The following is a 13,055-nucleotide window of genomic DNA, read 5'->3' as shown; positions in this document are numbered from 1 at the left end:
TCTACCGCCAACGATTTTTCTGATAAAAATCATCTTTTCCGTCGTAGTCCTCGAAGAGATCTTTCCAACGGGCTATCATGCACGTCAAACGGAGATAGTACGACCGATTCGCGACCTCGGGAAGTTGATGTACCAACTTACCCAAAAAAGGGGCCCACAATTTGGCGTTTCATCTTCTAGGGTTAGGTTTTGGAATGTGAAGGGTTTTCCATTGTTTCTCAACAATAAATAGGCCTCCGAGCCTCATTGTAAGACAATTGAGAGCCATGTAACCACCACATCTCTTCTCAGAGATAAGCTACCATCGCCCTAGCTGGTTTATTTCCATTTCTGTTTGTAAGCATATTTCAGTATTTTACAGTAATGAATTGAGGTATTATTTCTGCTGTATACCTGTCTTTATGGTTATCTCTGTATTTATTGCGTTCCTGTTTAAATCCGGATCACACTTTGAACTACTTCCTATGTATATGCTTCTCTGAATTGTGTTGCAGGTCTGATCACTTTGGAGGAAGTAGAAGGTTTGCACCCTATAGGATCGACATCAAACGTAGGACCTACGGGTACTCCTCTCAAACCCAACTTTAGTAGTTTACATAATTTTCTTGCTTGAATGTATGCTTCTTGTTGATGGTCCGCCTTCGATCTATTGAGGTTGTCAGCTCTTACTTTAAGGAAATTTCTCCCACGAATAATAAATAATGAAAAAATCATAATTATAATATTATTTTTATTACTAATTTATATTTCTATATAATTATGTAATATATTTTTATTAAAAACATTTTAATTAAATAAATAAATATTATAAATAATATTAAATTACTTAAAAAAACATTTAATAACATTAAATAAAAAAATCCAAAATGGTTAATGTCCATAATCTAAATGATAAATGTCGTTGAATAAATCTTATTATTAATATCAATAGCCTCTTCCCACCCAAATGAAAATATTGTTTTTTTATTTTCCAGTATCAAAGTTTTAATAACACAAAAATCTATGAAAAACATATTTAAAAAATACATTATACCCTCTAATCCTATCATGATGATCTGGGCCAAACATTAACCCTAATAATGTCTCATGTCTCATTTATTTCTCACACTATGAGTGAAATTATGTTGGTCTTTCCATTATAATAAAATTTACAATAAGCGATCTTATTTTATTAACATAGACTATATGAGACAAGCAAGGAATATTATTACAACAAAGCTTCAAGAAAACAATTATTTCATGTAATGGGATTGTGTCCTTGGGTGAGATCACATGTCACAAAAGCATATGATCTGTTACACCTTCATTTAGTTTCACCAAATTCATATAAAATTACTATAATTAGTTATGAGAAAACAATTACTTATAATAACATTATTTCCATATATAACCACTGAAGAAAACAATTATTTCTTATAATGGGATTGTGCCATTAGTGAGATCACATGCATATGATATGTGACAACATCATTTATTTTTACTTAATTTATATAAAATATTATAATTAGTTATTAGAAAATAAGTATTCATAATTAGTTATTAGAAAATAATTATTCATATAGTAACATTATTTCCATGTATAACCACTTACTTTGTTTAGTGCGGACAAGATGACAAAAGCATATCACATATTTGCCTGCTTTTATTTTTTTAATTAATTTATATATATATATATATATATATATTAATTAGTTTCATAATTTATAAACGTCACCAGAAATTTGTATTTTTCTGGACATTTAAAACGTTATAACTTATTTTTTAAAAGATAATGGATATGATGGTGTTTCCAATAATGTAATGTCTAAATCTTTGAATAGTGTTATTACCAGGACACAACGTAAAGTTGTGGATGTAGGTATGACCAAACTAGCTTCCAAACACTGGAGTATGTAACATCTAACATATGGTCATGTATTTGGTGATTCCAATATTTAATTTATATTTATTTATATTCATTAAAATGGGTATTTTCTAAATAGGTTATATTTTGGAATTTTGATAAGAATTTATAAAAAAAATAGTTGAATATTAATTTTTGTTTGTCGCATATATAGATTCAATATCTTGGAAAATGCTTAGAGTATTTGAATTCTTGAAAATTTACAACTTAAACTTCTGATTTCAAAAAAATTTATTCTAAACAATTTAAACTATGTGGAAAACCCTCCAAAATGTAGAATACAGAGACTATATCTTTTTTATATTAATTTTGAGTTATATTTTTTATTTCTAATTATTTGTGAATTATATTTAAATACTGAATTTAAATTTAAATATAAAATTCAAGAATATATATTTTTTATTTGTTAAATATTTATATTTATTTCTAAATAATTAAATTTGAATTATTTATTTATTTTGTAATATTTTTCAATGAAAATTTTGTATTATTTTTTTTTTAATTTTGAAATATTCATATGAAGGTCCTTGATATATGTAGATGGAATAACAATTTATAACGTAGAGTATTTAATGTAACTCAAATCTATCATATTAGAACCGAGGCCCCATGAAAACCTTTCCTTGAAACATACCACTTAAAAATATTTAGATGAAAATCCATGATATATTTAGGTGGAATAACAATTTATAATGTAGAGTATTTTTTTTTTTTTCTGAATTTGACTAATTCTATTATCTTACAAAGCAAGTATACAAAATAGAGTACAAAGGGCAAGGCTTAAGAAGATTTGCTTGTGCGCCCTGGCCTTGCCCATTTTCCAGCACCCAAATTGAAGAGATTCAAAATTGGGTATGTTGCTGTACCACTGCTGACACTGTTACATAACATTGATAGACTGAACATAGCTGGACTGAACATTTGATGGACACCAAAACACCAGGGCCGTAGGCTGACCCGGACAAAGACACAGACAACTGGACAAAGACACTTGACACTTGGACAATTACATGTGACACTTGAACAATATAGCCGACACATTGACAATATAGCCGAATTGCACCTGAAAATCCCAACCAAAACAGAAATTACCAGGACGATTTCATTCTTCATCTGTAGACTGGAGCGCCTCTGCAATTTGGCACCCGAAGTGGAGCGTATTCTCCGAATCAGAGAGCTGAATGATCTTATTTGGGCTGTCTTTTTGGGCTGGCTTGCTCGGACCAGCCAGAGTAGCAGCCGCACGCACCGAGGGGCCAACATCAGGATCCAGATTGGGGGCAGGGCGTTCCAGGCCCAGCCCATAAGCATGACGAGGTTCCGACCATCCCGGCCCCGGAATACGCTCAGGCTGAGCCCAACCAATCCCTGCTCCAACCGGAAGGCAAGCAACTGGGGAGTCTTCTCTACTGGAGCGTTGCCCTTCCGGCAGAGGCTCGATACCAGGTTCAACAGTAATGGATACAATCAAAGAGGAATTGACTTGCGGGCAGGGGAGACGATACCTGAGCATGGGTAGCTCCCTTTGGCTTTCTTCAGCAATTGGGCTGCTTTCCTTTTGCCCTCCCACCTCATCGTTGCTGTCCTGAAACCATTGAGGCTGCGAGGTAACCTCTATGGAGGAAGAGGGGGAGTAATGGTCATCTCTCGGTGGAGCTCGGCCCTGAATACCACCCCTCCGGCTGCCCATTCTTGGCCTATCCCTCGGCATCCTTATTCTCCGTCCAATTCCAATACTCTGCGCTTCAACAAGGGCAAAAGCAACCCCCAGTGTCAGTAACGAACTCCACCACCAGGCCCTGACTCCGGCCTCGAGAACCAACTTCCGCAATACGAACCAGCTCCAAGAACCGATCCCTGCAACACGGACCAGCTCCAAGAACCAGCCCCAGCAACCAGAATCCGCCCCTCGAGCCAAAAGACTCAGCAAATCCGCTTCTCGAGCAACAAGAATCAGCAACAAGAATTCCAGCATAAAGAACCAGCACCCACTCCAGCGATGAACAGCAGTCTCACAAACAGCAGTCTCACGAGCAGCCTTCTCGCAATCCCAACTCCTGGAGCTTACACCCCTCAGCTCTGCAATCGCATTGCTGTTTGCGCGGAGAAGGGTCTCCTTACCAGGCTCACGATACTCCCTCCGTCGCGCCATCCTCCACAGTTTAACCTCCCTCTCCACCCTGTCTCCCAACTGCCTCCCTCGAGCCGAGAAGACAGGCATTAATGCCTTCTCCTCGTCGCCTTCAACTGTATTAATTCCGCCTAACGCGTGGTACCACCAGGCCTTGTGATCTTGACACCCGGCCACGTGATGGCGCGTGCCCTTCCCGCTTCCCTTATGCACCCGCATCCGGGATGATGAGATCCTTCTTCGCCAGAGAGATACAGTCATTATTGAGCTTGTCATCTTCGGAATTGTCCAGAGAGCCAGCGAAGTAGGAAATGCACTGAGAGGCACCTTGGTTGGCTAATCTATCAGCCACCTTGTTCGCTGTTCTTCTAACATGCTTGAACTCTATACTCTGGGGAGTTTGAAGCTTCTCCTCCATGGATTCTAGCCTGCTTAGTAGTCTCCAACTCGTGGCTACCTTGACCGCCGGCGTGCCTGCTTGGAGTCTTTGGGCAGCGTTGATTAGGATTAGTGAGTCGCCCTCTATTTCCAAAGGGAAGTAGTTATGTTGTTCTGCAATACATAATCCTCTCCATAAACCTTCTAATTCAGCCACATTATTAGTATCTTTGCCCAAAGAGCCATAGAAAATTTGGATTATTTCCCCTGTGTGATTTCGGAAGAGTCCCCCATAACCTGCAAGCCCCGGATTTCCTTTGGCCGCCCCATCGAAATTTAACTTGTAGGTTGCATACTCAGGAGGGGACCAACTAGAAGGAGAGGAGCTGCTGATAGGGGGTCTGGTGCCTTCTTTCTGGAGCATTGAGAGGTTTATGTTCCAAGCCTTCAGGATCCTGCATTCTAATGGAGAGTCTGGCATATCCGTGTCTGACCATGATTTGAGGGCCAAAGTTTCTTGCAGCTGATTGGTGAGAATGAGCCATAAGGCTTCAATGGGCCGGGAAGAGTTATTGAAAATTCTGTGATTTCTTTCTTTCCAAAGAATCCAGTATATGAATCCTGGTAGGAGTCTCCACAAGTGGTTGAGAAGCTGACTTTTGTAGGGGGAGGGAGCCCATTTCCTTAAGTTTTCAGCTATGTCTTCTGTCCTGGCTTCTGATCTCATGTTGCAGCTCTCTGCTTTCCTCCATATTTGCTTTGCTAACGAGCAGGATTCCATGAGATGTCCTATCGTTTCAGAGTCAATGTTGCAGTTCGGGCATCTTGATGGCCCCACGAATCCACGCTTGATCAGGTTGTCCCAAGTTAGTATTCTTCGTTTGCTGAGCAGCCATAGGAAGGTGGATATTTTGGGCCAAATTCCTGGTCGCCAGATCTTTTCCCAAATCGGGTCCTTGATTGGTTGGTTTCCATTATGTCTGAGCTGATGGGCTTCTTGAGTAGTGAATGTGCCTTTGTGTTTATGGCCCCATCTGAGGCGATCCTGTAGAGTGGAGTACCGGATTTTCCTATATGATAGTTCTTCCTCTATGTCCTCATAAGTCTCACTTTGCCAATTATTTTGCCAGAGACTGGCCTTCTTCCAGGTTCTGAAGTCGGTGCTTACAGAGTGCTGCCAAAATTGATTGACTTGAGTGAGTCGTGCTTGTTGCATCTGCTCTTGCCAGAGAGGCTTGTGAAAAACTGTTGCCAGTCTGGGGAGCTGCTGCCACGAATCCTCCCAAAATCTGGCTGTGTTACCGGAGTGTATCTCCCAAAAACTATGCTCTTGAATGAATTTACTGTGGGGTTTGGCTGCGTTCCATATGGGAGATCCCTGTGTTGTGGAATTGATTCTAATTAGATCATTCCAATGGCTGCCTGGTGCATATTTGGCCTGCCACAATTTGGCCCATGGTGCGTTTGGCTTAGTGATCCAATTCCACCACATGCGAGCCCCCATATTGTCATTGCTATGTAAAGGGTCGCGAAGTCCCAGACCTCCCTCGGATTTGGGCTTGCAGACATCTGACCATTTTACTAGTGCCCACTTTCTGTTGAGGCCAGACGATCCCCAGAGAAAGTTTCGCTGTAGATTGCGGATAGATTTAAGGACCCATTTAGGTGCGGCCAACAGTGAAAAGAGATACAATGGCATGGCTTGGAGTACCGATTTGATCAGGACAAGCCTGCTGGCAATATTAAGAGCTCGGAAGGTCCAGAGGGAGAGTTTAGATTCAAGCTTATCTAGAAGAGACTGCCAGGATGTATGTTTGATTGCAGCAGCAGCGAGGGGGGCCCCTAGGTAGGTCGACGGGAGTTTAGAAATGGTAAACTGCAAAATTCTAGCTATGTTCCTTTGAGAGGAAAGGGGGGTATTGAAGAAATATAGCTGGGATTTCGAAGAGTTTATGGAGGTTCCTGAAGCTTTTGAAAAAATGGATAACAGGGATTTAAAGACCGAGGCTTCCTGCGAGGATGGGTGGCCAAAGAGCATAGTGTCGTCAACAAATTGTTGGTGGGTTTGAGGAGGAGAGCCATGTACGGAGAGTCCTTTGAGCATTTGAGTGGAGATAGCTGCCTTCAGTAATCTGCCTAGCCCTTCTGCCATGAGTACAAAGAGGAAAGGCGATAATGGGTCCCCTTGCCTGATGCCCCTTGAAGGCCTAAAAGGCTGTGAAGGAGAGCCATTTAACAGTACAGAGAAGCTTGGGGAGGAAATCAAACTATAGACCCATCTTGTCCAAGTATGACTGAAACCGAAAGCAATAAGCATTTTTTGTATATAGTTCCAACTGAGCTTGTCAAAAGCTTTTGATAAATCTAGTTTGAGAAGCATACCTGGCTTTTTGAGAATCTTGAGGGAGTGAATCACTTCATTTGATAGAATGATCCCGTCCATAATTTGCCTTCCTTCGACGTAACCGGTTTGTTCCGGAGAAATGAGCAAGGGCAGTAGAGGTTTGAGTCGGTTTGCAATGACTTTAGAGATAAGCTTATATATGACATTGCATAGAGCAATGGGTCTAAAGCTTTCAGGCTTGCTTGGTTCAGCACATTTTGGAACTAGCGCTATGAAGGTAGTGTTGAGAGCTGGGAGGATCCAGTGCATGCTTCTTGATTCTTCCACCAGCTCCCAAACTTCTACTTTGATTAATTCCCAGAATTCGTGGTAGAAATTGGCCGTGAAGCCGTCCGGCCCCGGGGCTTTGCCGTCCTTGAGCTGGTTCATTGCTTCCTCAATTTCTTTCAAGGATGTTGGCTGTAGTAATTTGTTGTTGTGCTCATCAGTTATGATTCTGGGAATGTGCTGTGTGATGGCTCTGATTTCAGCGTCTCTGTTTCCTTCCGGCTCTTTAAGGATGTCTTGAAAGTAATGAGTTAATTCTTTTTCCATGTCTTCATGGGTTTCTACTCTCTCACCTTGCTGATTGTTGATGAAGGTGATGTTATTGTACATGCGCCTCTGTATAGCTGTTCTATGAAAAAAATTTGTGTTCTTTTCGCCCTCTTTTAGCCAATTGATTCGAGATTTCTGCTGCCAGAGTATTTCTTCTTGCTTTCTCCGTTCTTCTAATCGATGCCAAAGGATCTGCTCTTGCTGTAACTGCTCCTCAGTGCGGCCTTCTTTAATGATGTTTTGCTGAAGTGCTTCCATTTGTTTTTCCAACCTTCGTCGGTCCTCCTGAATGTTGCCGAAATGGGTTTTGTTCCAAATTTTAAGAACCTGCTTTAGGTTTTTCAACTTTTGTTGAAATTGAAACATTTTGGCTCCTTCTGGAGGCCTGTAGGCTTTCCAGGCCTCCTCGACAATCTGCCTGAATTTTGCATTGGTGAACCAAAAAGCTTCGAAGCGGAAGGGCCGGTTGCATCTTACACCAGGCCGCGACCAGTGAAGCACGATGGGCCAATGGTCTGATCCTCCGTGTGGCAAAATTGAAGCATTGAAATCTCCGCCTAAATGGATTGCATTGTCTGAAAGGAGGAACCTGTCAAGCCGAGAGGCGATATGATTGACTCCACTGCGCTTGTTGGTCCAGGTGAAGATCCCATTGGTAGTTGGAATATCCATTAAGTGATTGTCCTGAATAAAGTCTCTGAGCCCTTTGCTGTCACTTTCTAATCTTGATCTTCCCCCTGTTTTCTCCTCCAGCGATTGAATGATATTGAAATCGCCACCGCTGATCCAGAGCGGGAACTGTCTGTTCTCATTCAGACTGGAAAGCGTATTTAACAGATCCAGTTTGTGCTGATTACTTTGTGGAAAGTAGACATTGGTCAAATGTCCGTGGATATTAGTTCCTATAAGATGAAAGGAAGCTTGTATGAGAAAGTGCGCGGCATGGAAGTCGTAAAGATTGAGGATCTGCGGATTCCATAATATTGCTAATCCACCTGAGGCCCCTGAAGCGCCGACTGACATTAAGTTACTGCCAGCCCAGATCTTATTTCGTACCTTGTCCATGGCTATTGTGCTTTTTTTGGTTTCTTGAAGAAAAACTATAGAAGGTTTTTCTTGCTGTATCAAGTTCTTGATCATCCTAATTTTTGAGGGGCTGTTGAGTCCTCTCACATTCCATGAGACGAGCTTCATGGTTAATGGGATGCAGGTTTGTAGAACTTAGTCAGCTTAGGGAATCTCCCTGATTCCATAAGCATTTCCCCTACTGCAATGGTCCTTTGCAGGTCCGTCTTGCGCCCTCTCTTCTTGTTTTCTTTGAGAATCTTTTTTGCATCCCATGGACTTCCTCCTTGTATGCCTAAATGTTTATTGTGTTGAACCTTGGTTAGGACTCCTTCCAGCCTCTCTATTTGCCATGGAGGAATAGAATTGTATTCCTTTTGCTTGCAAGCTGTTTCAAGTTTTAAGATGTCTATTCCTTCTAGGATAATGTTCTCCGGATCCTGTTCCATGCTGCTGGGAGTATTCTGGTCCTCCTCCTCTGTGGTGGTATGTAGGCTCAGTGCTATTGCTGCGTCCATGTCCATGTCAGATGCCAGTTGCTTGGGATCCATTCTAGCTTTCCCCTTTCCTACAGAAGGGGCGCTAGGATCAGTGTCCTCCTTGGGGTTATCTTCAGGGGGAGATTGAGAAGAATGCACAGAGCTGGGTTTAACCGCAGGCTTATCAGCATGGGGAGCAAGGGAAGAAGAGGGCTGAGAGTTAGAGTCCAGAGGCTCTCCGCTGGGAGGATCTTGGTTGGCAAGAGGCGAGAACTTGTTCTTTGCATCAAATCTGATAGGGATCTCAGGGGCTCCCTGATTCTTTTTGGAATGCCTACGGCGGTTGGGGATTATGGTGAAGCCTTCTGAGTCCGTATGAGTTTCTGAAGAATGGGCTTTGGATTGCTGATTAAGAGGGCAGTCCCTAAACAGGTGCCCATGAGCATGACACTTACGGCAACGAAAAGGGATATGTTCATAATCAAGAGTTTGTTCCCATTCAAAATCTTCGTGAAGGAGACTTACCGAGTCTGCCAGAGTCTTGGCAAGGTGCATTTTAACGCAGATTCGGGCATAGGAAGTATATTTGCGCTTCTTTGTCTCCTCCGCTACCTTGATGAAGGTTCCTAATCTGTTTCCAATGTCTGCTAGCGTTTCCTCCTTCCAATATTCCACTGGGAGTCCGTACATTCTGATCCACACCGGAGCCCAGCTGAAATCTTCTTTGTTCGGGTCAAATCGAGGCTTCCATTCTGTAAGGTATAGTCCAGAAGAGTTGAAAAAATAAGGGCCGCCTTCGAATACCCTGGTTTTGTCTTCCAGGCAATTAAATATGGCTGTGAAGAAGCCCTTTGGTCCTAGTTGCAGTGTTACTTGTCCCTTTGGTTTCCATTTGGATTCTATCCAGCCATTCAGGGCTCGTTCTGTCGGCCAGAAGCCCAAGAATTTGCCTATCAGTGCATGGTCCTGCATGTACTGTATTTCTTCATTGATTCGGTGACTAGGCAGTTCTATCTTGATGCGCTCTGTCGACTTGGGAATACATGTAGCCGAGGTCGCCTTTGGCTGTGACGAAGAGGCGTTTGGGTCCTGTTCCGTTTCAGAGTCCGTGGCTGCAGTCTTATCTGCAGGGATCTCGTGATCACTGGCTTTCTGTCGTTCTTTCTCTTTGTCGCTATTCGTTTCAGGAGGAGGCGGCGGCATGCGTTTTGTTTTCCCGCTGGTGGAGGAGTCATTCGAAGGAGGGGGGGCCGAGCCCGCCCCTCCTGCAGGTGTGGCCATAAAGGAGTTTCAGCCGAGGACTGGCGGCTTGACGTGCCCTGTCAGGGTCGAGCAGGTAGGGTTCAGAGATGGCGGCAGGTACCTGTGCATTCGTAGGGTTGCAGAGCTCTCTCTAAAATCTTCAACCCAAAACAAATTCATAATGTAGAGTATTTAATGTAACTCGAATCTATCATATTAGAACCAAGGCCCCATGAAAAGCTTTCCTTGAAACATACCACTTATATTGATTGAGCGAACTTACTAGACCCAAAATTTGAAGGACATGGAGTTGTGCTTTGATCCAATTATGTATGTGTGGTGTACCTACAAAGGATAATATGATGTGCCTAGGGAAGTACGTAAGGGGGCTAATGATAAATAGGTTTTTATGTATGGAGGTCATCTCTAGTAAATAAGAGTTAGATAGTAGTGTGAAAACAATAACTAATAAAAAGGCTTTGAATATGCATTGTGGGAAGTTGCAATCTTATAGCCAAGTTACTATTGATGAAATTATAACAATAAGCCTTTTGATTTTTGATACATCCATGCATCCTTAATAGGAAAGTTGTGCATGAGAAAAACCCTTTGTTTTCTCTTTACCCTTCTTCCCAACATGATATCACCTATCTAAAATAATTTTTCATATTCTTTATTTGAAAGTGTTGTCACCTTGTCATGCTTAAGAAAACTTGGCCTTTATGATTGTATCATTATTTAAATTGATATGAAACAAATTTTACAAAAAGAATACCAAGAGAATTTTGTTTCTTTTGTGTACTATTCACTACTAGGACCATCATCTTTTCCTATAAAATACATCTTGCTTGGAAGAAGATCTTTAAAAAAATTAAGGTTTATAAAAAACACTTATTTTTCAATATGACTAATTTAAAATGATCATAACTTGCACACCACTTCCTTGATTAGCTATTATTGACACAATTATGTAATGTCATCACCAAGTTGCATCAACTAGTACTAGTTTAAAATCTAGGCACTTTATGAAAATACATCGAATTTGCAAGTTGCATAATCATCACTAGAAAACCCCAAAAATAATTGAGTTTAAATCAATAGTAATTCATGTTCTTGAACTTTGATTTAGGTTTTTTTTTCTGAACTTGGACATTTTTCAAGAGGAATTCAAATATATCACTAGTATCTTCTAATTTTGCATAAAAAAATTCAAAATTCAATCTAAAGATATTGTCCTCCTTTTCCTTTGACAAAATTGCAAAAAAAGAAAAAAACCGTCTTCCTTTTTTGTCCCAAGAAAGGGCTTAGACACCAAGTTTAGTGAAAATCAATAAATCTAAAAATACAAGACATATGTTAACATGAAAATAACATATTTACACAGTAAATGACACCAAGAATTGCAGAGAAAACCCTTAAGGTAGGGTAACACTATTATTATCTCTTATGGAAGGAACCAATCAATAAGCCATGCTTGTTACAATTATAATAATCTTGCCCATATATTTCATTGCATCATTTTGTTCTTTTATATAATTCTATATAATGTCCCAGGAATTTTATAGTGAAGTAATTTGGATGAAAAGTGTTAATTTTGAATGAAAGATTAATGTAGTAAAATATTATTATAAAAATATAGTTTATAACACTATAGAGAAAATCACAAGTCAAAGACACACCATAAGACATGACATTGCAATTATTGGTGATTTTAGTACTAGACTAAGGCAAGGAAAATTTTAGGGGCTAATATTTCTAGATAGATTAAATTTATGTGTTTAAAAAAATTGCTAATTTCTTTTTTTTGTCCGAAAAAAATTCACCCAAATTTTATAAGTTAAAATTAATTTACCTTAAAAATTGCCAAAATTTTATAGAAACAATATAAATTTATTAGAAATATGGGTTTTTTACATAAATATCACCCCACAGTTTACAATTTACATGTCAAAATCTAATAAAATGCTCTAAAGTTTCTTAACTTGAAGATAAATTTAACTCCCTAAAATTTTCCATAAAACAAGGACTTTTTCACATCAATTTAAAATTCTATATTCCACAACTTTGAAAATTACATATATTATATAACTATGACTTTACAAACATAATTTGTCACATAAAATTATTTACAATAAACACATACCCAATAACCATATTTATATAAAAAACAAAATTTTAAAAAAAAAATATCAATATAAAATAAAATCCCAACATATAAACATTATCATATTTTAGATAAAAGGAAAAATATATTTCTGCTTCAATTACTAGTACTAGTAAATTCAAATACATGAAAAAAATAATCAATCATGTATTAATACATTTACCTATGATACAACATTGTAAATATTAATTCGTCATTTTAATGCATATGGAAGGGAGAGAGAAAGTTACACATAATGGAGACAAATAACATAATGGTGTTATAAACTTTCTAACCACGCAATGTTTATTAGATTTATTTATATAAAGCAACAAGGAAAATAGTGACAAACTTGGTTTTAATAATCCATTCAATGTTAACTAATTTGGTTGGTCCAATTAACATGAACGACAATGACAAACATGTATGTGTTAATGTTCAAGTATAGCACATGGTCAACGTTGGAATTTATATTTAAGTTAGTTCATAAGCAAATTTAATATCAGCGTTTGGTTTCTAGTTGGTGTTGTAATATCAGTGTTTGGTTTGTAATATCAGTGTTTGGTTTCTAGTTGAAGTTGGTAAACAACAAGGGTTGATGTCAATTGTAATGTATCAATTTTGATACCTTTAAAATAATATATAATAATCAAGTATTATTGTGTGACTTGATTTATGTTATGGAAATCAAGTTATGGAAGTTTAAAGATAAAGATTTCATGTTGTAAAATGTAAAATACATTGTAAATATTTATAACTATTTTCGTAGACGT

General features: G+C 39.2%; 1 protein-coding gene across 1 annotated transcript; it reads right to left on the bottom strand.

Moving 5' to 3' along the window:
• Positions 1-4,239: 4,239 nt before the first annotated feature.
• On the bottom strand, positions 4,240-8,418 carry LOC149146393 (uncharacterized). The gene has a single exon (XM_089452743.1). It carries the CDS (start codon positions 8,416-8,418, stop codon positions 4,240-4,242), a length of 4,179 nt encoding a protein of 1,392 aa, XP_089308869.1.
• Positions 8,419-13,055: the final 4,637 nt, after the last annotated feature.

Source organism: Pinus tabuliformis, chromosome X (assembly GCF_031772625.1).
Source record: "Pinus tabuliformis cultivar Carrire ecotype Pingquan chromosome X, CPIR1, whole genome shotgun sequence".
In the NCBI taxonomy this organism is placed as follows: domain Eukaryota; kingdom Viridiplantae; phylum Streptophyta; class Pinopsida; order Pinales; family Pinaceae; genus Pinus; species Pinus tabuliformis.
Note: the sequence above shows the minus strand (reverse complement) of the source record. Positions and strands in the feature narration are given on the sequence as shown.